General features: G+C 39.3%; 3 protein-coding genes across 11 annotated transcripts in view; 2 read left to right on the top strand and 1 right to left on the bottom strand.

Moving 5' to 3' along the window:
- The window catches only part of tmem269 (transmembrane protein 269), a 30,786-nt gene extending 22,230 nt beyond the window's left edge, over positions 1-8,556 (top strand). For all 3 annotated transcript variants that reach the window (XM_052595092.1, XM_052595093.1, XM_052595091.1), the window contains 2 exons: positions 7,388-7,398; positions 7,551-8,556. In XM_052595092.1, the coding sequence (XP_052451052.1) occupies positions 7,388-7,398; positions 7,551-7,660 (121 nt within the window). In that variant the 3' untranslated portion in view covers positions 7,661-8,556. The remainder of the gene's footprint in view (positions 1-7,387; positions 7,399-7,550) is intronic.
- A 150-nt stretch (positions 8,557-8,706) lies between these two features.
- On the bottom strand, positions 8,707-12,854 carry si:ch73-206d17.1 (tyrosine-protein kinase STYK1). 4 transcript variants are annotated; one of them, XM_052595080.1, is made up of 10 exons: positions 12,769-12,854; positions 12,486-12,564; positions 12,241-12,390; positions 11,924-12,121; positions 11,658-11,839; positions 10,521-10,604; positions 10,222-10,439; positions 10,091-10,131; positions 9,884-9,980; positions 8,707-9,762 (listed from the first exon to the last, which is right to left on the bottom strand). In XM_052595080.1, the coding sequence occupies exons 2-10, from the start codon at positions 12,535-12,537 to the stop codon at positions 9,591-9,593; spliced, it is 1,194 nt and encodes a 397-aa protein (XP_052451040.1). In that variant the 5' UTR covers positions 12,538-12,564; positions 12,769-12,854; the 3' UTR covers positions 8,707-9,590. The 4 variants fall into 4 exon arrangements, with proteins under 4 accessions (XP_052451040.1, XP_052451041.1, XP_052451042.1 ...); XM_052595081.1 differs by having other exon boundaries at positions 12,486-12,568; positions 12,769-12,849; XM_052595082.1 differs by having other exon boundaries at positions 12,486-12,568; positions 12,774-12,849.
- Positions 12,855-14,351: 1,497 nt separating this feature from the next.
- Positions 14,352-27,503, top strand: part of magi3a (membrane associated guanylate kinase, WW and PDZ domain containing 3a) — a 120,609-nt gene continuing 107,457 nt past the window's right edge. Inside the window, exons 1-2 of one of the 4 annotated variants that reach the window (XM_052595040.1) lie at positions 14,354-14,704; positions 14,848-15,492. In XM_052595040.1, the coding sequence (XP_052451000.1) occupies positions 15,186-15,492 (307 nt within the window). In that variant the 5' untranslated portion in view covers positions 14,354-14,704; positions 14,848-15,185. Of the gene's footprint in view, positions 15,493-27,503 lie in introns of all 4 variants that reach the window. The other 3 variants (XM_052595042.1, XM_052595041.1, XM_052595039.1) reach the window with 3 other exon arrangements.

Genomic DNA, 27,503 nt, shown 5'->3' with positions numbered 1-27,503 from the left:
CAATTCACCCAGGTGAACCCAATGTGATAAAACCCATCCACTTATTATAAACCACAGAATATTAGATATTCCCCCGGATATATTTTAAGTGTTTAACCCTTTTGCTTCTTTAAGCCACACCATATTTCTAGGTTTCCTACCCAGATAGCCCACTCACCTGTTGGCCCTATCTTAAAACCTAGCAGTAGGCTTAGGCCTCCTTATTCCCACTAACACATTGTGTTTCTATTGTTTTCATCTCATTTCAAGTGTTGTTTTTCACTTTGATCTTTTTCTACCCTCTGTTCTGTTGTGATTTGTTTCTTTCATTTCACATAGAGACAGTAACCTGGGAGCCACCAACGAAGTTAAATAGTAGAGCGACAACCAGCAGCCGGTGTCATCACACGACCCGCTAGGCTACTGCCTGTCAAATCTCCATTTCAGGTCCTTCGTTGACCCAAGTTAATTGGCTACTTAACTGTCTGACTGTTTGCATCAGTCAGCCCCAAAATTCTCATAAACGGCACAGCCCGTATGAATATAGCTTGTTAAACGTAGAACGAACTTGCATTGGTCTTTTTGTGTGTGTGTGCTGTGCTTCTCTCGCCGACAGAGAATCAGGATGTTCCAGGCATCCAGTCCAGCAGTCCACGGGGGCCACCTCTCGACATGGTTGAAAGCAGTGACGACCCCCTTCCTGCCCAAGGACGCCAGTAACCTGCAGCACCCAGAGCAACTAGACACCGAGCTAGATGAACTGATGGCACGCGATCCAAACCAAAGCGACTACTACAGAGAACTCGCCAGGATCTTCGGAAGCCTAGTTCACATTCTCGTCACCCAGGCACGGCTCAGTGAACGGAGCAACATCGCGGAGGAGGCCTGGAAGGACCAGGCCCCAACCCAGAGTCATCTTGATCAGCTTCTCCTCGAGACCCAGAACCAGCTCGAGAAAGAGGACGACACAGATCCAGAGCTACAGACAGGAGTTGAAAGACTTCACAATGCCCTGCAAGATCTTCGCCTCGACACAGATCAAAGAGAACAGCTGGAGAGAGAAGCCAGAAAAGAACTCAACAAAAAACTCCAGCAAGGCGACGCTCTCCTAAAAAGAGCAGAGACTGAATTGAAAGAAAAAGACTATAAAACCTGGGCCTGCAAAACACACTTGCAAGCGGCCCAAGCTAAATTCAACAAGCTTACTCTGCAGAGAGACGAGCTCCAAGATGAACTTTACACTGCTCACACAGAACTGAGACAATTTCACAGATTACAGAGTGGCTGGATCGGAGAAACGCACACCACAAAATTTCTCCCGGGCCGCCACTCCAACCCTTTCAGCCAAGAACCCAGAGCTGGAAAAGGGGGTGTAACAAGAACCAGCTTACAAGAACATCTGTCAACAACGGAGGGAAGAGAACCCTTCCAGAGAACGCATGTCACCAAACCCTGCACTGCTCACAGAGAACTTCACAAGCTAGCCAGAAGCATCTCTACATTCATTCCAGATCCTGCAGGAGGACATGATGTTCATGCTTCTTTACAAGCCATTGACTTTCATTTGCAAACTGTCGCCAACGTGACAGATGTGAACACATTGTACCTGTTAAAGATCACGGCCAGCCGTGATGTGCATTGCTTTCTGGATCGTCAACCAGAGACTGTCAAAGCGTACTACCAGCAACTGCTACAGACTTTGATTCTTGAATTCTCTGATCCAAACTCAGACCATGGGCTCCTTATTGCTATGGACCTCAAACAGGGCCGATTTGAAAACCCACAGACTTTCTGTAGTCAGCTACGAAACACCTACTTCGGAGCATGCAACGAACCAGGTATGGAACAGGATTTCAACTTAAAAACTCTGTTCCTCCCAAACCTACATGCCAGTTGGAGTTTTCATCTCAGAGTCCCAGCGTGTCCCCGTAACAGAACTACACAAGAGTTACGGAACTTAGCCCACAAAGCTTGCACCAAGCAAAAGACTATTTGTGAAAAGACTGTGAAAAACCCCAACGTCTCTGTCTCTGAGCACTGCTTGGAGTTAACCCTAGATGGCGCTCTACAACACCACAGTCACAGACATCTTTACAGAGAGTCAATACCATTCCAAGCCAGCAGAGGGCAACACAGTGCAGCCACGTCTGAGACAGCAGAGATCCTGAGGGTGCTGAAAGATCTTCTTCACATGAATACTCGCAAGGAAGATGAGCCAAGCACCCAGAACACTGCCCGAGCTCCACAGTCAACAGCTACAGCTAACTGAACGAGACAGCACAGGTCCTCACACCAGGTACCACAAACACAAGGTACCAGAAAATGCTGTTTTGACTACCTGCCTTCGCAGCGAGCTACACAAGACCGGTCCTCATCACCCACCGATCGTCCCACCTGCCCTAATGCCAACATTCCTGGGCAGCCCTGTCAAAAAGGGGGTGGGTCAAAAAGGAGTCAACAGGGAAGACCTGATCGACACAGGATTAAACCTGACGGTGATCTCATCTTACCTTTCCAAAAGACTCCAATTTGAAGCTAAGAGACAAGATCGAACTCTTACACCTCAAACTTATGAACTGAATGTACAGGTGTACAGACAGGATGACATCCAGTTTGAACAGGTTGTTTCCATTCACCTGACATTCGTTCCGATGAGTCTAATACATCCCATGTATGTCCCACCAATGAACACTCATACATTGCTCATCGACAAAGACCTGCTAGAACACTTTGACCCTTTTCTGAACTTCAAACAGCTAAAAGACTTTGCTCAAGTGCGAGAACCTCTTTCTCTCCAGCCACACAGGTTGCTAGAGCCAGACTGTCAGGTCGCAGAGGTCACGGGAACTCCCACAGAGCCAGACGGTCAGGTCACAGAGGTCACGGGAACCCCAGCAGCCAGCCATGAGTACAACGCCCTAACAACAGGCCCAAGTTCAAGCCTCTGTACCTTGGTCAACAAACAGGGTACGGTGGTACCAGCTTACACCAAAGGGGTCGCTGTTCGGCTCAACCTGCAAGGTGGTCAAACCTTACACCACACGCTGGGTTTCTTCCAATCCTCACCTTAATGTGTGGAACTCGGACTCACACTTGCAAACAAGCATGTCAAACACCAACACCTGTTCCAGCAATGTGATAACATCACAAAAACACACAATGTGATCGTGTACTGGAAGAAGGAAAAAGGACACTCAAAGTTACCAAGTCTAGACGAGGACTTTAAGGATCACACTGACACCCTTGCCAAAACTGGCACACTAAACAACATTCTGTGGTCACTCCCAACCCACCCACCCACATTCAAGGTTGAAGTGATTACACACAGCACAAGAACTTTACTAGCTAAACTGCCTACCTCAGAATCGCTTACGCAGGCTCCGTTGTCTACACAGACCAACATAGCGGACATGCGGGCTTCTGAAACCTTGATAATGACTTTGTTTTACCACCTCTCAGACCCCTCCATCCACCCTGGCAACCAGTCTACAGTCACTGACAACCAAAGCCCCAGACCACTGCATGATACACAAACCATGCTGCGTGCACAGAACAATATTGTGGGTTGTGCACCGTCTGACATCACAATGCCAGGGCGTGTAATGCCACGGAGCAAAAGGGGGATACTGCCAATATATTTCCATGACGCAGCATGTGCTGCACCACGCAGCACCAGAGCCACTGACACAACACTGAGGCAAGCGTCATGCCAGCAGCAAGATGTGGCAAAACATGGGCGAGGGCGAGCTAAACCCAGTCGCCGCCCACGAAGCAAAGAGACTGTCCTGTCCAACCAAAGACAGGCCTTGTTTGTTTCTTTCTCCCCTTTCTCTCTCTCTCTCCCTATTATCTGTACCAGGATGCTGCTGTGGTTTGCCGTGCCGTGCTGTCAGCCAAAGAGAGGACAGCTGCCACCGAGAAAACCGCTGAGACTCCTGACTACCGATGACAGGACACACTACCCCAGCACTGTAACCGAATACAGCTGTACAAGGTTCCGATGGAGAGAGGACTCCCTCACTCACACTGAGGCCAATGTCAAACACCTGTTCAGCCAACATGAGAAAGTGACGGTTACACAAATTGAGTTAGGTGGACACCACCACCGCTCCAAACAGTGCCCGGGAGCTTTGCTTAGAGCCGCTGCTGCTGCCGCCAGAATGTTTAACATTGTTATGTCCAGTGTCAATGCAGCGAACCAGATTGTAAACTCCTTGAAACCACTGTTTACTGTCTTCCAGAAGAACTTTACCCAGACTCAGCTGCCTACAGCGGTAACAACAGACATGCTGTGGGAGGTTAGCTCCTCCAAAGACAGCCTAACCACGAGTAAAACCCCACCATACATGATACCCTTAAGCCTTGTGTTAACTGTGCTGTCTTACACCATCACCATGCCAGCTGACCTGCTACGAATGCACCTGGCCAACTCTCTGGATAGCGCCTTCCTACGGCACGCAAACCCCAAACAGAGAGAAGTGAACGTGCTCCTGAACCAACTCATCAGTGAGTCAAACCAAGTCTACAGACCTAAAGACATTGTCAGTGTCAGGATGTGGAAGAGCAACACCCACACCAAAACACACATTCCAAATGTGGTGGCCTACCACGACAGCAACACACAGCTGTACCTGGCCCCAAACATGCACATGTGTACTTTAACCAAAGACATTCATTATCTCTGCCTTAGCAAACCCTTCCTCAGACACAACTCTGAAGGAATCTGCGAGCTGCAACCCTGGGTCAGCGATACGCGCTGCCCTGCCGAAGCCAAGCCTCGTACACAAGTCACAGAAACGCAAGCAGAGATTGTGGGTAACAGATGGCTCGTCAACACTCCTGTGCGCTCAGCTATGCTGACCTACGACCAGCATGACACCGCCACCCGTGCCAACCTGCTGGACCAAGTACTGAAAGGTACCACCCAACACATTGACATTACTCCTGTCGATACAGCCCTCCAAGCACTGTCTCGACAGCCCATTCTGAACCAGTCATCTGCGGTCCTAGCCTGGACTGCTGCCGACACTGCACGGTGCATCTCCACCGTCATTGGTCCCGCCCTGACTCTTGGCGTGACCTTCATCCTATACAGGATACTCAACGAGATGCAAACCTCTACAGCCAAACTCACGACAACTGTGGCTGGAGGTCTCCGATGGAATCCCCGGAAAAGGGACGCAAAGTCAAAGACAATACCGAACCTCACCAAGCTGAATCCTCAGCTTCAGGAACCACCTGTCATCATGACCCACCTGCTGCATGACCATCACGATTCACCTGTCATCTGCCCATCCGGGATGATTGCCGTCCGATGATGTCCACACAGGGACTTCATCTGACGTAAAGGGGGAGATGTAACAGATATGCAGATCAGCGATTCATGGGTTAAATTCTGTTTTATAAATTCAGACTGTTGGGACTAAATGCCAGCCTGGCTGGACTTAAATTACTTTACGATACCCATGCGAGCCTCAAAGGATACCTGAAACCAAATTCCTTAACACACACACACACACAAAAAGAAACCTTTCTTTTTGTTCCTTACTTTTGTAAGTCCTTTATTAAATATGTATTTTATATGTTTGTGTATTGCATAAAATGGTTAATCCTGGGTAAATGGTTAAAGTGCTGACTTATAAGTGGAAATGCTTGATTTCAATCTTATACTTTCTCAAAAAGAAATGTTCTGCAACCCCCACACTCCTTGGTAGCTCGTAAAATTTTACGAGCTCACAGGACCACAGGACAGGAAACCTAATCCTTACAAAAGAATGATAGAATGTACTCAAATGTAGTCTTAATGTGTATAGTATTGTTTTTGCGGTACATTAGAGGTTTCCCATATAAATTGGGAATATCTGCAGTGTTATCATGTGTTAAACAAATCTTTAAATGTGTAATTCGATCTAAAAATTAGATCTTTGGTCATATATATATTATGTCTAGTCTTGTTCTAATCGTCATGCTTTGACAGACCCATTTATCTAGAGCAAAGTAATGAAAAATGTATTTAATCTGGAATAAGGAACTTGCTTTAATATTCCTGATGAAATCGGACAGGCCCTAAATCATCAGGGGGTTGTCTCAACAGAGACAAAGGAACTTTCCCGCCGCTTCAGATCGCGGATGTTCATTGGGTGGTTCACGCGAAAAGAGGCGTGAACATCTCAAGCTATAAGAATTGACCAAACAAGGTCCACTCCCTCTTCTTCCTCTTCCCCGTTCTCGGATACGCTGCTCTCCAACGTTTTTTCCGCGCGGCCATAGGCCGCGCTCCCAGCGCGAACCCCCTCAGCACAGGGGCTGAGAGGAAAAGCCATTTTAATGGCTCCTTTGGAAGCTTTCGTTTCGTTCGTTTTCTTTTCTTTTCTTTACTAAAGTTTATTAAACTATTCGCCTCTCCACGCAAGGAAGACGAATTCTGGAACAATGTTTGTTGAACCTTTCAAATACCGCGCGAGGACAGAACAAAGGACCACGTGCTCCACGCTCACGCCAAGCGCAGCGTGCACGCGCGTCACATGGCCTCCGTTTCATGGCACATGGCTGTTTCAACGCGCAAGGCTCACAAGCTCGACGCCGATCTCACGCCACACTCACATGGGACACTTCTGCAAGTATCACTTTCTCTATGGAGATTTAAATGCTGGTTTAAAGTGTTGTTATGATCTGATTTGTTGTTGGCTTCTAAAAGTTACTGACTATGATTTTCATACCTGAGCTCATTCTGTGATCTCTCTCGCTTTCTACACTTCTCTCTCTCTCTCTCTCTCTCTCTCTCTCTCTCTCTCTCTCTCTCTCTCTCTCTCTCTCTCTTTTATTTGGATTCCGTTATGTCTCTTAAATGTTTATTGTCTGTATTTTCGTACGCATATTTTACTCTGTGTGATTTGTAGTTTGATGTATTACTAGTTGAATTATTAAAACTCATATATAAAATGATTGGCTTTGGACTCCACCCCACTCACATTACGAGTCACTGAAATGTTTTGGTCTTTAGCTACAAGCTCTAAATTTAGAAACTAAATTTATCATAAGGATAGGATAATATTTTCATGGCCAGAGAATACTTTTCCTTGAATTATAAGGCGTGATAACTTTATTGAAAATTGATAGGTCTATAGTGGTGTGCTGGACATACCACGGTTTTGATCTGCAATAATTTACAGTAAGAGATATCACAATAATTGATATGAAGAATGTAATATTGACATATTAATGAGTAAATTACAGTGCCCTGTGATTTAGTATTGGTATTGGCAATTGAGCTATTTTTCATAATCAATAAAATTAAATGTAACTGTCATCTGAGATATATATTAATCAAATTCTTGATTAATTATTCAAATTCCCTATATATCATTTGAGTTAATTACTATGTAAAACTCAATGTTGTTACAGTGGTCTACATCGGAGGTAAAGCCAGGCACAACGCTATAAAGTACACAATGAAAAAAAAAATTAAGCGAGTATTAAATATAAAAATAGGGAAATTAACATGTACAATAAAATATTTACAATTATTTACTGATCTACTACATTCAACCTTTTCCCCTCTCTTTTTCTAGGAGTTGCCATGGTGTTTTGCTCCTCTTTCCCTCCAGCGTGCGTTTACTACTTGTTATGGTCAATTTCCTACATATTGTTTCCAACAACCCTGTGGAGCAGCAAAGTGTAAAGGGGTAATGGCCTATGAGGCTTCTCCTTCCTGCAAAGGAAAAATCAAACCGATTTAGAAACTCAGAAAGCAATTTTTAAATCAGTTTTGTTCTGAGGGGATGAACTTCATGAAATCGACATGATCTAGACGGCTTACGGACATCTTGATTGCTGCTGATGTTTCATCGCTAAGGATGAGAAATGCTCTTTACCTCTGCTTCACATGTCTTGTCGTGTTTGCATGGCATGCTGACAGAGACACAGTAGATGTCTTGGATACACTGTGTTTGGTGTTTGTTGCACACTTCTGCCTAAATGAACCAAAAAGGCAAGAAGCAAAGTAGAGATTGTCAAATTTGCTGTGGAATTTATTTTTGTAGAATTACTGCTTTTTGGTTGTTTAAGAAACCGAAAAATCCAAAACATCTCTTTTTTCACAACTCAGCTCTCAATCATAATCAAATATCTGATTAAATATATAACATTTTAAAAAATGACCATAAGGGAATTTTATTCATATGATTTGTGTATTTTCATGTAAAAAGTAGGCATCATAATATACTGTACTTTATCAATTGCCTGGATAATGTGTAACCTAAAATACTTCATGTCTCATATAATATTAGGTGGGCCTTCGAAACAAACAGCTTGTAACAATATGACAGTTGCTTTAGTTTTGATAAATGAGTTTACCTGTACCATTTAACCTCTGTTTTAAGGGGTTCTGCTTCCTGACTCACTGCTATCAGTAATTGCTTGTGTTTAGCGAGTGATTTTCCATTGGATTTGCTATGTACTGTTCACGGTTACAGTGGGAAGTTGATACCCTGCAACATAACAGTATTGAGGCATATTCTGTGCTCTGTACACCACTTGTGTTTACTTTTTATTAAAATTTAGTGGTGTTAGGAAGAATTGTGTTTGTGTATCATGCTATTTCCATCAAAACTGCAGGATTTTCAGCTTTGTGTTACTGCAAAAAAACAGTTACTATAGGTTTAGTCAAATTGAGTCAGTTAAGATGTTGATCTGTCCCATAACAGACAAAAAAGGTGATCAGATAGGTTGCTTTTAGTTATTTTAATGAGAAAATCTGTCACTTAAACTGTCAGAACATTTAATTCAGCAGACACGGCAAACAGTTACATAAAAGTAGGTGCAAGACAAATATAAACAAATGCTTGTATAGAGATGAGGGACAATGAGGCAATAGAAAGCTAGAAAAAAATACCCAAGCCTTTTTACATATAAATACTGAACTGCAATTAACATTTCCAATATTATTTTCAGTTTAAGTTCACATTTATTGACTAGGTACTTTGACCTTTGAGAAACAAATTGGCATACAGTAGATATACTTGAACATGAGTAGGCCTATGATTTCTATTTTTATACCCCTTGCTATTGTTAACAATAAATCTGTCATAACACTAAATGGGGTGGCTGCATGTCCTCTTTTTCCTGTATATGTCCTGGTTGGGATTTCTAAATTTCCTAAAATGACTGGGTCTATAATTTCTGTAAATGTCCACAGAGAGCATGCCAGCAGGAAAATAAAACCAAAACCTGGAGTCTTTAGCAAATTAAAAAATCACCTGCCAGGATATACATGGGGAAAAGAGGCTATATGGTCATCCTACTTTAGATAAATAATATGGCTTTAGCCAAAAAAAAAAAAAAAAGGTTTTAAAAAGCTTCTTATTTTTTTGGTTTTACATTAGTAACAAATTAATTTAGCTGGAAGCATTAAGATTAATTTTAGTTGATCACTATGCATGCAATCTCCAGTTTCAAGAAATAGGGAGACATCTAGTGACATCCTGCTCGTTGTGACAAGGCTAGACTTTATTATTATTAATTGATGTCAGTCTTACTGGAACCTAATCAACTGTGCCATTTCCAAGCACTGTAGAAATGACCAATTAAACGTTTCTTTGATTGAATAGATCTCAATGAGGCAGTCCTGCTTTCCTCCTGTATTCACAGATGTCCACTTGCTGTCCAGCGCAAAGTGGTTTTGTGTCAGCAAAGTATTTGTATGAGTCTAGAAGCCGAATAATGGCAGAATACACAGGCCGGTCCTTGAAGTTCCACATGCAGCAGTACTTTATTAAGTCATACCTGCAAGACATGCCAGAAGATGTCAGTTTATAAGATGTCTTAACATGATTTTGGATTTTCTTAAACACATGCTGTTTAAGCAAAACAACTATTTAGATGTTATGTACAATATAAGGCTTACAATGGAGCTCCACAGTTTTCTGGTCTTTTCATTCTGTAATGGGCTAAAGTGTTTGGCAGCACTTCAGATGGATCCAGGTCAGGATAGGGAGGAGACCCTTTCAAAGGAGAAGGAAGGTAAAAATAATTCTCCTAACTTGTTTTCTTCATAGTATTTTTTGATAAACACATTTTTCCCCCCCAAGTAACAACCTCTAACTAATACTACCCAGGGTTATCATCTCATAAAGCAGGATTCCAAAGGACCATCTGAAGAAGTACGATAGCACAACATTAGCACACTGGTCAAAATGCAGTATTTGTTCGATAACTGTGTTGTTTTTGTTTTGATTGACTCACACATCACTTCTGTCTGTTAGGGGGAGTCTCATCATCCGTTCAGGGGCCTTCCATTTTACCGGCACATTGGCTTCTTGTTCTCTGTCCACCATTCTCAACTGTCGGCTCTTAAAAGCCAAATCCAATCCAGAGACTTTTACAGAGAGCCCTGAACCAATCAAAATGTTCCGGGCTGCGACATACCCATGAACAATTCTGTGGTAGGAGTGTAAATAGTCCTAATAAAAAAGAATTTAGACATATCTCACAGGTGATTTTTGTTTTACCACGTATGAGTACACACTGGGCAAACAACTCACCAGTCCTGCTGCTACCTGTTTAGCTACAAGATAAACAGACCTCTCTGAAAACATCTGGAAGTTGTCATTTGTGCCACATCTGTCCTGTTCAGAAAGAGTTACATTCAGAATTGAGTTATGAGATGTATATTATTTGGTCAATTTACACTCTCAGAGAAAAAGGTACATATGGGGTGGGCTCTCAGTGGGGTGACACCCTAAGGCCCCCTTCCTCAAATCTTACCCTGGAGGTCCAATGCACTGCAGAGTTTACTCCAACCCTGGTCAAAGTCACCTGCCTTTGATTTTCTAATGATCCCAAAGACATTGATTGGCATTGATTAGCATGCTCATGTGTGTTTGATTAGGGTTAGAGCTAAACTCTGCTGGAAAGTGGATCTCGAGGTCCAGATTCGTTTCAGAGTTTATTTAATAATTATTCAGGTATCTAATAATACCTACAAATTAGTTCCTTAAATGTATGTATTACTACTTTAAAAGTATGTATTTAAGGAAGGATGTTTCTGCCATGGGATAAAAAATAAAACACTAATTGAGACTTTTTATCTTACAATTCAGACTTTTTCTTATCACTATAAACTTGAGAATTGCAAGATATAAACTTGCATGTAAACTTAAAACTTAGATAAAAAGTTCCTATTACTTATTTTATTTGTATTAAAGAAAAAAAATAATAATAATATTGTGAGATATAAATTCTGAGAAAGTAAGTCAAAATTCTGAGTATTTATTATTGACTTTTTTTTTTTTTTTTTTTTATCAGAACTGTGAATACGATCTATAAAAAGGCAACTGTGAAATTTTGTATCACAATTCTGTATTCAAAAACTGAGAAATAAAGTGAGATAAAAAGTCGCAATTACACTCTTAAAAATAAAGCTGCTTCACAATGGCATAGAAGAACCTTTTTTGTCTAAACCATTTCATAAAGAACTTTTACAATTTTAAGAATTCTTCAGATTATAAAAGGTTAGAAAGAGATGGTTCTTTGAATAACCTTTGACCGAATGGTTCTTTGTGGAACCAAAAATTGTTCTTCTATCTGTTTCCATACATACTAGTATCTATTGAAAGGGTAGCACCCCAGTGACAGTTTTGCACTTTTTTTTTCTGCGAGCACAATGTAGTTGTTTTTACCTCTCGAAGACTCCAGAGAAAATGCAGGAGGTTTCCTGGAACACTTGCCTCCAGAACCAGGTACATGGGCATCCGGCGTGTCTGACAGTATAACATCTTGACTATATTCTCATGTTTGCTCACTGCTATGTGGAAAAGGACAAAATCCACAAATTCTGTAGCCTCCAGTTGATTTGACCCATCTGAAACAAGAAGATACATCCAACATTTGTAGTTAAATTCTTCGAAGACACCTTTTCATGACTTTCATGATTCGTGTTCTGTACCTTTAAGAGTTTTTATCACTACAGCAGTGGATGTGTTGTCTTGTTTTAGCTGACCCATGCAGATTGGCCCATAACGTCCCATCTGAAGCGGCTCCACCCCCTCCAGAGTGCACAGAGCAGGTATCTCCCAAGGATCCAGAGCATCCTGTGCAGGCCGCATGTTCCCAAAGCCCGTGTCCAAAGGTACAGGGTCCCCTTCTAAAAGTTGATCCAATATACTATTTCTCATGATTTGCCCTCAAAAAACCAAGCATCAAATATTTGGCATCTAATATTTGCGTTCAAACAACATGATAGATCATTTTTCCTTCACATACCATTTACATTTGAAGATGATCCTGTGTTATTCTGAGCTGATGCTCTTTTGGTAATAAAGCTCCATATTATCTGAGACACAACGATCAAGGTGCTGAGAGCTAGCAAGCTGGGGATAATGATGACTGCCAATGGACCCGATCCTTCTTCATCTGTCCATCCATGCAAACACAAAGCAGAATTTTACCCTTGTATAACAGAAAATGTGATTGTATAAGTACTGAAAGAAAAATAGACTCTTACGTACAAGAGATTGGGTCAGAGCTAGAGGAGCTGTTGAATTGGGCCTGTACAGCCATAAGAGTGTCTCTTTAACATTTCCAAAACTGGCTTGACAAATGACATTAGCACAATCATTTCAATAGAACGATCTTTCAGAAATACAGCATGTATGTTAGTAGAACTGAAATGAAAGACTTTGTGGACCGTTATATATAAATATCTCCTATCTCTTGCTCCAAGCATGTTTTCTTTGCTGTATACATATCGTAGCTATATCTGTGTATATTTTGAGTGCATGTCATCCTTACCTTACCAGAATAAAGGTGAAAAGTAATCAAGTAGAAGCGACTTGTTTGAGCATAAGGTTTGATTTTGACTTTGAGAGCAATGACCGTGAGGTTGACTGACTGCCCACCTGACTTAATGATTAACTTAAGTACAGAACCATTTTAACTGTTGACATGAGTGGTTTGCTTATCTGAATTGCAGTCAAATTAAGTATGTTGAATATTTAAGGTTTTTGTGTCCATTTTTTAAATAAATAAAGGAATTCTGAATATATTTATAGAGGGAAAAAAATGTTGCTTTTATTTTGAAGTGAATAAATACATTAAGACTCTTGTTGTGTGTTGATATTTTTAATGATATACCTATTGTCATTTATAGAGTTATTATTATTCAGTAATTTCATTAGATTTACATGATTGAAATCATTCGATTTGATTGCTGCTAATTCTATTACATATCTATAAAAATATTGCAAATTAATATTTATTTAGTTTGATTTATTCATTATAATTTTTCACGATAGTAAATTCTTGCCAGTTAGTGCAGTAAGAAACATTTGCTAAATTTGTTGACATAGCGCAAAATATAAAATTATTGCATTTCTATAGCCTCATCATTTTGCACATACTAAACGTCTATTTAAATATGCTCTTTAATAAAACAAATAATTGTACATTGTTTTTAAGCAGGGCATCTTCACGTTACTCTGTACCGAGTGCAATTCTATACAACAACAGCAGGTGGCACTATTATACAACATAATGACTGTAAACTTACTTTTAGTCTGATTTTAAACACTGATACAAAGACTGCTATAAAGTAGTATTTATTTGTGCTCCCTTTCTAAACCTACTCTTAATGAAAGAAAGAAATGGCATTCTGATATATTAAAATTACACTATATGTATACAAAAATCATGCTGATGTCAAAAAATGTGTAACAGGTGGTGTGAAATTACAAGGTAGTCTACTGTATATGGACAGCTGTTCAACATATGAAACCCTAATAACATAAATATATTATGAAATTGTTCATTTCTTTTCTTTTACATCCAGGGATCAGTGAAATGGAGAGAGTTTAAATAGACAGACTTCTATAGGTAGATATGGTCATATAACAAAACTCCAAATCTATCTTATGGATTTTCTAAATAAAACTCAAAAGCTTTACACTAACAAATGTGGTTTTACCACATGTTCTATTAATTATTTTCATGTGAAATACACTTCAGAGCTGCATGTTTGCTACACTAGTGCAATACAAATAGTTACTATTCTTATTATGAAAACTGTTACAAAGTTTCACTATGAAAATCACTGATGGTCTGTGGATTGGTTAAGAGTCTGGACGAGGGTTTGATGAATGTAAAGCTTAAAAAAAAATGGTTTACACTTACTATCATCTGTATAGGCTATAGACTCTAGTGTATAAAGACCCTGTATGAGTACATTTATTTTTAAGGCAGCAAGTACATTTTTCCTCAACATATAACTTTTCTTTAACAAATTCCCTTAGGGCTTGCCATATTGCAGATGCTTTTTACGTTCAGTATAGTGAATAGTATGGGAAAGCCCGCCCCCTCGCTCTGATTGGCTGCTCTGCTCTCGTCCGCTCTGCGTGCATTTGTGTCGGTGTGCGCCTCTGACAGTGGCTGCTCTCGTTTGGCGCAAGTAACAAGGTGAAAATGACTACAAAGTTGCAAAGCTGCGATTACAATTGATCACCGACGGGCGCTGACAGCTACACAGAGACAACAACAACCCACAAAGAGGGCGTTTCTACAAGAATCAAAGGTCGTCGGACAGTGGACCTAGTTTATATCGTATATTCCAGATCCAGGTACAGTGCTGTTCGTCGTTTCCCGTGAACGCGCCGGTAGCTGATGTCATTGGAACAGGTGCGCGAAACCCAAGTTAACAACAGTCGCCCTACATCGCGAGGGATTACACACGGATGTGAGTGTTTTTCTACGGCGTTTCATTCATCAGCCGGTATTACCAAGCGATTTGAGGCTGTATTATTTTTATGTGCCTGGATAAAGTAAGCTGTCCAGCCTCGGGTGGTAGTTTATTGCCATTTCCGCGTCTTCTTCTCCTAGAACGAGCTTGTTTGGATCATTTGAAGACAATATTTGGCGACACTTCTTGGTGAGCGGTGAGGTCCACCATAGGTTTTGTCAAGAAAACGAAGAGCCCTTTTACATTCGTGTGAGCTCGTTCTTCAATTCAGACGAATGTACGTGAAATTTGAATGCACCATAGAGAGAATATAATTTAAGGACCGAGCAATGCCCACTCCAAAGTTTTAAAACGTTTCTCTTTTTTTCCCACCAAGACATGGGAACGAAGTCGCTTTGCTTTATTGCACTCTAAACGCGTTTGCATAAGGAAATAACCAGTTTTATTTGTAAAGACTCGTTTACTGAAGGGATTAATCATGTCCAAGACGCTGAAAAAGAAGAAACATTGGTCCAGTAAAGTGCAGGAATGCGCTGTTTCGTGGGGTAGCGCCGGGGAGCTCAGCGCCGTGCTGGAGATAAGCGGGGGAGCCGAGCACGGAGAGTTCCCGCACCTGGGACAGGTGTTGCCGGACGCGCTAGTGTGCCATGTCGGCAGGCTACCTGCTCCCGGAGACGTGCTTCTGGAGGTGAACGGCACTCCTGTCAGCGGACTGACAAACAGAGACACCCTCGCCGTCATCCGCCACTTTCGCGAACCCCTCCGTCTGAAGACCGTGAAGCCAGGTTAGTTTGTTCATTGCTAAAACCAAAGCTACCAACCGAGAAAACAGTTTCTCACACTACACTGAACCTGAGGTATACCTTTAAAACATGAGTAAATGCTAGTTTTAAGCCTGTGTTTAGGAATGTTTCATATTTGTAATTTTGAACGAGGACTTAGCGTCGCTTTTGCACTGCTTGTGTTTGAATATTAAGATGTTGTTTAGCAACAGACAGCCAATCACGGACTGCCTCAGTGTCCAACTTATTAAATATTAATGGACTAAGTACAGTCTGAGAAACTTGATAACTGGAGTGACGATCAGATGAAATTGAATTCGTTTCATCATTCGTTTTCCTGTTTATTGATGTGAAGCTGCTTTGAAACATTCTATTCTGTAAAACGCTATGTATTAAATATGAACTGACTAGATGATAAAACACAACCAGAGAAGATCTGGATTGCGAAGTTCCCACGCAGATATGTGACCCGGGACCACAAAAACATAAGGGTCATAAGGGTCAATGGTTAAAAATTGAGATTTATACATCATCTGAAAGCTGAATAAATAAGCCTTCTATTGATGTATGGTTTGTGAAAATATTGAGAAACTCGCCTTTAAAGTTGTCCAAATAAAGTTCAATGCATATTAGCCTACTAATCAAAAATTAAGCTTTGATAAATTTAAGGTAGGACATTTAGGAAAAAACTTCATGGAACATGATCTTAACTCAATATCCTAATGATTCTTTGGATTAAAGAAAATCTGTAACGATTTTAACCCATACAATGTATTGTTAGCGACTTATGATTGGTTTTGTGGTCAGCGGTCACATAGTCCTGTCATTTTATTGACCTGATAAATATGCAAATATGAATGCTAGCTCATAGTTACACATGTACAGTATGAAATATGGAACAAGATAACCGGGTTAAGAACTTTTCAGGTGAAAAAAACAAACAGTCGGGCAGCTCTCAGGGTTTTAGCCAACATCAACCTTGTATTCTATTACTAGCATTTGCTTATAATTACGCAGTTGGCATTTTGATTAAATGGGACTCTCAAGGAAAAAGTGGATTTTAACTGAAGCCGTTCATCACAGTTACCACAACAGGAGGAAATTGAGACTATCCATCATGAGGAAGTTTTGGTACCACTGGATGCTTTCTGTTTGTGGGTAACCACAACGATTTCATTAATCGTGTTGCTGGTAGATACTTCTACTTTCCATTAAGACTTTCAAGGTTTATTTAAGCTGCTAAAGCCAGGTTACAGGCGTTTACAGGAGTAAGGGACTGCTAATCTTGTGTTTGTTGAAAATAAAAAATGAGGAAATACAAAAGACAGTTGAGACCTGAGCTTTTGAGGACAGGTGAGGTTCACAGAATTCTATCATGTTTTTTAACCGAATCTCCATGGTTGCTGAACAGATAAGGTAGGAATCTAGAATAACGTTGCATTATTGTGAACCCGACCCGTCTGTGGATTGTATTACAGAAACATCCTAACTCAGAATCCTATCTTATCTGTTTCAGCCACCAGAATTTCGGTTACGATCGCACTTTCCTGATCTCAACCTTAAGAATTAAGATTTCAGGAATGTGACTCTAGATTATATAAGAAGTTAAGAGTGAACCAGTGCATTTTATTATTGTTCTTTTAAGAGTGTGTAACCCTTTAGTGTGTATATGAGTGCATAGGCTAATGACATCATTATAAGTTGATGCTATAGGTATCCATTCGGCTGGGGATTCTGTAAACTCTTTAAACATTGAGAGCTCTGAACTTTGTGTATGTAATCCTCTTTGCCTGCAGCACAGATGTCGTCTGACTTCCCAGCCTCCCCCTTCGCCCACTGTCCACCTCATTTAGCGTGTTAGCCTGCCTGAAGGATCACCATTCGACGACTTTATGCCATTTTAATGCTCTTTTAGAGATGATTTTAATCAGAGAGCTTTATGTTGCTATGGGCACTCTCTACATCTGCTTATTTTGGGCTTGCAAATGAAGAAGAGTGGATTACCTAATATGAAAATGCAGTTCTCCTCACGCTTCCTAATCAGTGTAAATTGGCATTAGTGAACGGGCTAGCATCAGATGTCTCTTACTGATTATTTTAACGTAGTGTGAGTTTGTTAAAGCTGCCAATGCCTGCAGCTTTGAACCGAGTCCAAGTCTAATTGATTCAATTACTCTCTTAAATCTGTGCGATGCTGTCTGGCTTGTGACTCAGCAAGAGGACTGGACACCTGAAAGCATGTATGCTGTTTGAAATGGATGTATGTTGGGATTACTTAAACAAAAAATAAAAATAAAATAAAATAAAAAAAACACACACTTGTGAATAATTTGCTTATAGTTGCCTATTAAGCTAAGAAAAAAAAGTAGGTTTTTTTAACACATCACATCATGATTGGTTATTATCTGCTATGATTTTATGTATTGGATCATCGTTATTTGATATTTGAATATTTTATATTCGATATTTATATTTGCATGCACATGTCCTATGTTTTTTGCTGTCTTAAAAGATCTCTGTGACTGTATATACTGTATATACTTTTAAAATAGTCAAAATACTAAAAACTATAATAGTATATAAATTATATTAAAATAACACTGATTTAGATTTCCTTGTAGCATTTAAAATTATAAATTTTAGTTGGTAGATGTATTTTTTTTTTATTTAATTAGATAAAATTTCTCAGTTTAATTGGTCCGAACATGACACAGATTATCGATATCAGATAGAATTGAAATAATCCAATTTTGTATGTAAGTGTAATAACAACAGTATCTTACCACTGTGACATACAGCCATAATAATATAAACATCACAATCATTGTAAATATATGGTAAATACCATAATATACCCCACAGTCTAATCAAAAGAGGAGTCAGTCAAACAGTTATAAGAGGTTCTACTTTCAGACTCTAGGGACAGGTATAAGCCTGTCAAAAAAACAAAACAAAAAAACATTCATATTTACTTCTAAAGAAAGTTCAACTGCATTTCTTAAATGTTCCTGCACCAGAGGCCGTGTTGTGTACTGCATGTGTGTGTGTGTGTGGCTGAGTGTTTTCTCTCTGTCCCTCAGTTTATGTTTAATTCATACCATCTCAATCATTGATGAGTCCATAGAAGAGGCCAGCTCAGAGGGATCAGATGGTACCAGGAGACCATTTAGCCTTAAATTCAAGCCGCAACTAACACCGGCTGAGTGCTCTACACTGATGATATGTGGCCGGGCTCAAGGCTCCTAGGCCAGTCTAGAGAGCTAAGCAGAGCTGCTGCTGGCATTTATACTAAATTTAGTGGGATGAATTGGTTGCAAAGGTGTAAAATGAGATGAAATGGTAGAGCATGGTGAAGTCATGGTCAAGTGTTGCTTAAGACAATAAGGAAACAATGGAAGAAAGGAAAATGCAAAGTTGAAGTTTGAAGGGTCTAAAGTTAGCCAGCATAGTTTGCCATGTGTTGTGAGTTTTCTGTGCCAATAAGTGCACATTTACAGAGCTTTTCCTTATTTACCTTATTCTTTCCTGCCCAGTGGACTTGTGGTTCATACTCATCTTTTCAGTCATATCTATTCCATGGCGTGAAGCTTCTTGGCCTCCCACATATTCACTCGAACCTGTCATGTCCTCCTCCGTTTTTCCTGTTCTTCACCCCCACACCATTTCTGCCAACCCTCTTACATGCAGAAATGCCCAAAAGACCACACTGAAAATATGGTTCCTTCACAATTCTAAAATCCAGGTTTAAAACAAAGAAATGTTATGACATACTGTATGTGACTAATTAATATTTACTATTATGCTCATTTGTGAAGACCAGGTATTCAGTTACAATTGTAAGGTCCAGCCTGATCATTTCTTTCCCAGTGGAGGTCCGGGCAATACCTTTTTACAATGGTAGTACATTTACATGTGGACAGCAATAATACTTTGTAAAATCCTAAATAAAAAAAATCTTCAAGGACAAGGATTTTGGAGGTTAAGCAGAGGTTTCTGAAAATCTTGTACAGAAAATATAAAATAAAGTGCATTCGGAGTTGCATATTAATATTATTGATATCCTACAACGGCATAAAAATATAAATGAACCAGAATGCTTGTGGTGTGTACAGCTATGTTATTTTGACATGCTGTAGAAACTTTAAGCCTAGGTTGGTAAGCTTTGTTGTAGACACATGTATAATAGATAGTTTGTAATATTACATTACATGTGAAACGTGTTTTGGGAAAAAAGTACATTACTTTGCAAAGACATTTCTGTAAGCAGTATCTGACTTTTGACCTTAATAGTTGCGAAATAGGCCTAGATTATATGTAATAACACATTTAAGTGTTAGTTCAGGGATAGTTCACCCCAAAATGTTCTTTATTATATTGAACAGAAGATATTTTAAAGAGTGCTGGTAATCAAACAGTTGATGGTCCCTATTGACTACCATAGTATTTCTTTCCCTATGGACGCCAATAGGGACCTACGGTTTGGTTCTTCAGAATTCTTTAAAGTATCCTCTTTTGTGTTCAACATAAGAGAGAAACTTATACAGGATGGTGAGTAAATGATGACAAGATTTTGGGTGAACTATTCCTTTAATCTCTGAGGAGAGTCATTGGATCTGCTCTGTATTTCATAATCATGATGTTGCATCAGAATAAAAAGGCACTGCTGTCATACATCCGGACCAGATGAAGTTTTTTTTTTTTTCGTACATCTGTGAGATTGTGCTCAAAGCCATTGTTTGAGTGCGTCCTTGATTGACCGCAGTGGTGCAGTTTCCACACATTGTGTTAATGTGCAAGCGGAGGAAGAGTGAGGGAGTGTATCATTACTGACTCACAGGCTGACTTGCATTAGTCCTCCTGTCATGATGCTGTGTGGCATTATGAAGCAGCAATTGTTTTGATACTCGTACTGTGTTGTTGGCAACGTTTCCTTGTGTTGATCTCATTGTCTTTACTTACACACTCTCCTGAGTCATGACAAAGGGTCAAATGGCTCATTTTATTAGACCATAAATTCACATTTTCTCACTTTCAGCATTATTGGTGGTGGGTGGGGGGGGGGTGCTTTACCATTCTCCTTTTTCTTCAGCTCTGCGGTGTGAGGTAAATCTGTTTTGTTCTCTGCTGGTTGATTATAGTAGTTTATGGAGTAGGCAACTTTGTAGAACAGGGAGGAAGCTTTAAAGTGGTTTTCCTTTTAAAATGTTTGCAGCTTATGAGCGGTCTGTCACAAGCAGCTGCTCCAGTCATATAACTTGACTCGCACGTTTGATGCTGACATACACCTATAAAAGAGAACCACAGCTGCTTTAACATTCTGTGCAAGTCTGTTCTTCTTTCTGAGGGCCTCTGGCTCATTGCTTAGTCACCAAACAACATTCATGCAATTTTTTTTTTAATGTAAACACCCTCGGTTCCTTTCCCAAAGTTTCATACAATGGCAGAATAAGAAATACATTTTTCAGTGGTAATCATCTCCAGCGGCTGTTGCACAGATTTGACAGGAGCAGAATGCATTTTCTCTCCCATCCTCATTTCATCCTCCCTTCAAACCGGCTTTTTTTATTAGCTGTCCTTGTGTAATTGAAAGCCTGTTGTTTGCTTGTTTCAACCTGTCTCAAAGAAACAAATAAAACTGTTTCTCTTTTGGCAACACTCACTTTCTAGTGTGGCTCTTCACAAGTTGTATTAATTTCATTTTTTCATTTTTCATTTTTCACTTTTTTATCAAATTTTCCAGATAAAAGATGAAAAATTCCTTCAGATGTTAAATGTACAGACGAAACACTCCAGAAGATATTAAGATTGTTTTAAGAGAATGTATGTCTAAAACAAATATATTTTATGTTACGGTTTACTGACAGATTTTTAAAAGTGATTTTAAATTAATAATATAATATAATATAATATAATATAATATAATATAATATAATATAATATACCAGCACAAAAAGACAAAGTACATTATATTCAAGATATAGTTTTTTGAAAACAAGTAAAAAAAATAAAATAAATAAAATGTATTGTCCATATAATAACAACATAGACCCAGCTGATTTTGACTTTATGTACAGAAAAGACACCCAATGACATCTAACAGAATAAATTGTAGAAAGAAAGTCATTCAGGCTTGGAATGAGATGAAGTTGCGTAAATTATGATAAAAGAAAAGATAAAAGATAAAAGAAGATAGTATGAAAATAATTGGTAACCAAACATATGGGAAAAATCCTATGAAATCAAAAAGCCTTATTTAGGAATCGCAGTATAAGAGATGTCACCACCCCTCTGAGAGAAATTCAGCAGGAAAAGTGACGTACACTTCAGTCAAACTGTAGCCTGGCAAGAAACTGATTGCAACATTTATGAAGTAAAACGTAATTTGTTAAATTACCACTCCACCAGGCACATTTTCATACATCTGACTGCATCTGAGCTTTCATTTTAAGTCATGTCTTGCAGATTTCCTTGCTCCCCACATCATTCCACTGAACGAAAAGTACAACTGAAGTATTTTTGATGGTGCATCCTTATGCTGCCCCTCTGGAATCAATCCCGAATCTGCACACACACTCTAATCGCCCATGCGTGAGGGTGGGCATGGGCAGCGGAGCCCAAGATAGGAGCATCTGCTTGGAATATTAAGGCATATCTCAAACCTCTCCCCACAGAACCCGTCTCACGCACTCAACCCCTTTATCAGCCTCGCTGTCAGCGGGAGTATGCAGATGGGTTCTGTTGTCGCACCGGCACTTGTCACTGGAACATTCCACCATTCCAGCACTGTTTATCTGTCTGTGGAGTCTTAATGGCAAAGAATGGCATGGAAATGAGAGTGCACCTGTAGAAACCCGGCTAAAATGTGTACATCATATAACTCTCTTTGCTGCATTGTTGTGGTGGCTGAGATCACTGAAAGTGGCTTTTAGTCTTTATTTGAACTGGTATGTTGTATGTGACTTAACTGGCTTGTATAAGATATTTATGCCCCCTCGAGATACACAGTGTGACCCGTGCCAGCATTAGCATTTAGCCCCTCCAGCTGAACTCCACATGGCAGATGAGATTTATTGAAGTATACCTGGGAGGTGTTTTTCTGTACAATGATCTGATGTACTGTTATTGTCAAGCAGAGTGGGCTTTGATATTTTTGGTCTGATCCGCAGCAATCGTCTGCAGTTTGACGGTTTATGCGGCAAGAGGAAATGAAAGGATGCTTATGCTGTGTGGGGAATGGACATGAATAATTAAATGACAAATGAACGACGACTGTTTGATTCTGTTCGTGCCCGTCATCAACAAGTGAGGGCGACAAAAAGAGGGAGATTTCCTGTCGCTCTTAGTTGTGACTTGAAGGAGCTTTACTGAATGAATAGAAGTGATCTGGATTTAGGAGGAAAGCAGCTGTGGAGCTGATAAGGAGATATAGCATTACAAAACATCAGAGAGATGGGAATGTGATTTCCAGGACTTATAAAGCCAAGCGCTCGCTACCCCTTGAATATCCCTGACCTGTGCACATTTAAAGTAGATGTTCTACATTGGTTTATATTTTATATTTGTTTTGCACAAGAATGAGAAAGAGAAGTAAAAAAGTTAAGCTTGGAGAGATGTGGAGACCATTCGATTTAGTTTTATTTTCTTAATTTAGTTTTTATTTTCATTTATAATTTAATTTAATTTAGTTTAATAATAAAAAAAAATATATATATATATATATATATATATATATATATATATATATATATATATATATATAATTTATTTATTTTTTTATTTTTTATTTTATTTTAATTTATTTTCACTCTCTTATTCCAGTGATATTGCTCTTGATATTTAAAGAAAGATGATGTAAACTTTGCTATAAATGTGGATTAAATACCATTTGGATGAAAATGTGCTTCTCATCCTTGTGTATGGTAGATTGAATAACTGGCACATTTTTAATAGTCCTTAATAACTCACTCCAAATATTCTTTTTATAATTTATGGCATTTATTAAAGAAAATAGTCAGTGCAGTATCACAGAAATGGCTTTATTGTCAGGGTAGAGGTGCAGCTCTGTTATGCAGCAGCACTGCTGGAGAGTGATGTGAAAGCCTAAGACGTCACAATGGTGTGAGATCTCCTGAGTGGACAAAGCAAACGCTGGAACAAAGATAATGAACTGAATTTATTTCTTCAAAGGACAGAGAGGTGGGCTGTGGTATAATACCCCCCCATTTGCCTTATTGTGACCGTTTCTGTGATCCAGGGGTCTTTATTATTCTTGTGCTGGCATGTTGTGCATACCACCGGGGAATGAGAAGTGATGGCCTTTTGAAGTCTTAATGCCTGCAAATAACTTGCCCTTCTTTTGAGCACTCAAAGTGTGTGTGAGCATGCTTTTGCATGAAAATGAGAAATTAGGACAGGAATATGGATTGTTCCTCTCTAGTGCCCTTTTGAGATGAAAGGTAATTACACTGATAGGATTTGTGTGGTCCTGAGGGTTGTGTAGACGGGAGCTATTTATTTGCTCACTTTGTGATTATTCAGATCTCGTCAGATGTTTCCTGCCGCTCGCATGTAGCATTATCACAGGTGCTTCGTATTGCTTTATTTACAGAAGTGTCTCTTGGTTATTTTAAATGATCATATTGCAGAAATCATCTTTCACCTATAAAACATTCCTCTTCCCCTCAGTATGTGAGTCTTAATTCATGCTAACAGCGTGCCGACTGAACGACTGCTAGCCGGCGCTAATCTCAAACCACTGCTGTGTTTACATCAACATCGCAAAGTCAATGTCTGACCCTGGAGGCCATTGGAGGTATGTGGAGGTATTTTAAGCCTCTCTCCTCTGTATAATGTCACTGGAGCAGCTGCATGTGTGTTTTTCAGATTATTCTGATCACTGCATTTTCCCAGAGTCCCAATACTCCACCGTGTCTTGGAAAGGGAGTTGTTTGCTCAAAGAGCTACTAGCTGAAGTGAGAAGTTGTGGTTCAGTGGTGATTCTTTAAAGGGGGAAATTACTTCCAAACTGTCATATAAATTTTGCTTTGTTTGATTTGATTGAAATAATAAAATTGTTTTATTTTCCTTCCTAACTTCCTCTTATACTTCCTTCCTAACTTCCTAATTTCAATTTAATTTCCTACCTTCTTTCATTCCTTTTGTCCTTTTGAAAATATCCTGACTTCCTTCTGTAGCCATCTTCCTTCCTGACTGTAAATCCTTTTTAAATTCCTTATGTCTTAACAAGCCTATTTCTCTTTCTTCCTTTCTTTTTCTTCCTGACATTTTCCTTGACTTCCTTAGTACTTTCGGATTTCCTTTTATACTTTTTTTTCTGATTTCCTGATCCAATGCTTCACTGGTTGTCTATTAAAGCATAATTTGCATAGGAAAAAGCTTGTATTGGTTTATTGGACATTTGGATTTCAATCAGTGTATTATTGTCCCACCTGGAAGCCCTGCTGGTTTATATACTGATTGGGCGAGTTGTAAAATGACTGGGGCTTTGCAACAAATGGCCAATAACTGAAACTAGCCTGGCTCTACAGTTACAGAGTTGTTCATGCAGTTGGAAGAGCTTTGAATGATACATAACATCTCACTCTGCATTAAACGATGGCAGTAGCACTTCATGATGGGCCGGCTGTCAGGGAGTTATCATAAACTCAATCTAAATCTGAAATGGATGGCCAAGAGACAATCTCCTGTGTTAGATGACAGTGAATGATTGTATTTTTTTCCTAACCTTGCCAGCGTACAGTGAATGCTCCACTTATCTCATTGCGCCAGCTCATCTCTACACCCTGCCCGTATGAGATTAGTACACTATGTCCTCATCAGAATTCATGGATGTCAAGATCTCTGCGCGGGGTATCGGCTAGCCATGATGGTTAGGTCTGTTAACATCTTATTGATCTGGCTAGCCTCGTCATGTTAAGCCAGCATTCTAGCTACGGCTTTGAAGCCAAGCTGAAGGGGCAGGTGAAGCGCAACCAAGGCTACTAGCAATCCAGATCATCTTAAACAGGATGAATGCAAATTACTTTTCAAGCCCAGTTTAGCTAATGCTACATTGAACATGTCTCGCTAGGACTGTGTTAGCAGACCGCTTCATTGTTGCCTATTAACATTTATATCATAATAGACCATCAAAGTGAAATGATGTTAAACCTAGAATACAACAAAAAAGAAAAGAAACCTTTGATGTGAACAGCGTCTCAGAGATCAAAGAGGTTTTTTTATTGTTAGCCCTGTGGATGTGTGTGCCTTGCGTGTTTAAATACAATTAGAATAATGACCAATGATCTCTTTATTTTGTCATGGTTGTCCTAACTTTTTATTAATCTCGTATTCATTTTTGTACTGAAAAGTGGAAAATCATGTCTTATGACACTTTGCAAAATGGTACATTTGAGAAACATTCATCCAGTTTATTATGACGACACTGTTCCCAGTTGGTGCTTCATTGAACTTCATTATTGCAGTCCTTGCAAGACAGCACCTTATTGATATTCATTGTATGGAATACTACTTGAATATCAATTAGCATCAGTCAGAATCAACTATAATTAAAATATTTAGTATTGATCTTTTGTAGAAAATTTCAGCCCTACGTATGTAATCTATTTTGAAGCTTTGTTTTAAAATAAATAAAATATAAATTAGGTTATATTTAAATAGATTTAAATAGAACTTTAAAATGATTTTGGCTCAGCATTTAAAATGTATCTGACATCAATATAGAGAGATTTGCATGATGAGCTGAACTTTTTTGTTAACTTTTATAACTTTGACTTTTATAAAAAAAAAAAAAAAAATTCATGATGGGCTAGATATTTTCATAAACTCAATCTAAATCTGAAAAGAATGTATAGGAAACAGTCTGCTATTTGCATTACTATTATTTATTTATTTTTTTACAAGAAATTGGCTTTTTCCCAAATCCTTTTCATAGAGTAGCAATAATCACACTTGATGTAAGTGGTTATATAATATTATTTTCTAAAAAAAAATCATATGATCCTTTTATTCCTCAATAAAGGATTTGACACAATGGATATCAAATCCTCATAATGCACTCAGAAAAATCACTTCTATCTGGCCGGTCACGACTTTACATGTGCATCATCATTTCTGCAGCCAGACATGTCGACATCTCAAACAAAATGTCTCACAGAACCCTGAAATCAGCTTTAATTTGACATACATGTAGTGCCATTCTGTCCAGATCTGGCTGTTCTTCGCTCAGTACTCCTCAGATGTTGCCTCTCTGGGCCCTCGTGCTTTTTTATTTTTTTTATTTGAAGAGTTGGAGTAGTCTCCTGACTCACTTGCTTTAAATGGGTGAATAACCACTGGACCAGATTTTCCTGCATTTCAAGTCCCTGATCAGCATAAGCTTTAGAGTTGCATGTCTTCCGAGGCATGCAACAAGCATAAGACTATTTTTCAGCCATAAAAATCAAGTTGTCAGATAATAAACCTGAATGCAAGGACAGTACTGTGGAATTAATATGAATTTGAAGCTTGGAGGCAGATCTGTCTGCACTAATATCCACAAGTGAGGTGGATTTTTACTCGGCCTGCTTTATTATCTATAGAATAATAGTAGGCTGACAGACTGTGAGCTATTGCAGCAGCAGTGGTTTAGTATTATAAAGAGACAGCTCCAGTTACAGACAAACAGAAATGCATTATTTAACATGGTTACACAGACCAACACACTGAACTGGGTATAATGTGAAAGCCAGTGCTGACCAAACAAACTGTAACTCAAAGAATTTTAATTAGCTCAAATGAAGAAAAACTTTTGTATTTAGATGTAAGCAAACACTTTGAATGAATTCTAGGTAATACACTGAAGTCAGCATATATCTTTCTGAGTAATGGCTCATGTGTTTTTATGAATAGAGAACTCAAAATAAGAAGGGAATGTGAAGAATGTCCATTGGTACACATTGTTCCATTGGTGGAAGGAGCTTACAATGGAGTATTGTTAACAGGTGTTTGCTCTG

Source organism: Carassius gibelio, chromosome B23 (assembly GCF_023724105.1).
Source record: "Carassius gibelio isolate Cgi1373 ecotype wild population from Czech Republic chromosome B23, carGib1.2-hapl.c, whole genome shotgun sequence".
In the NCBI taxonomy this organism is placed as follows: Eukaryota; Metazoa; Chordata; class Actinopteri; order Cypriniformes; family Cyprinidae; genus Carassius; species Carassius gibelio.
The sequence above is the reverse complement of the archived record's forward strand: the minus strand, read 5'-3'. Positions and strand labels throughout refer to the sequence as shown.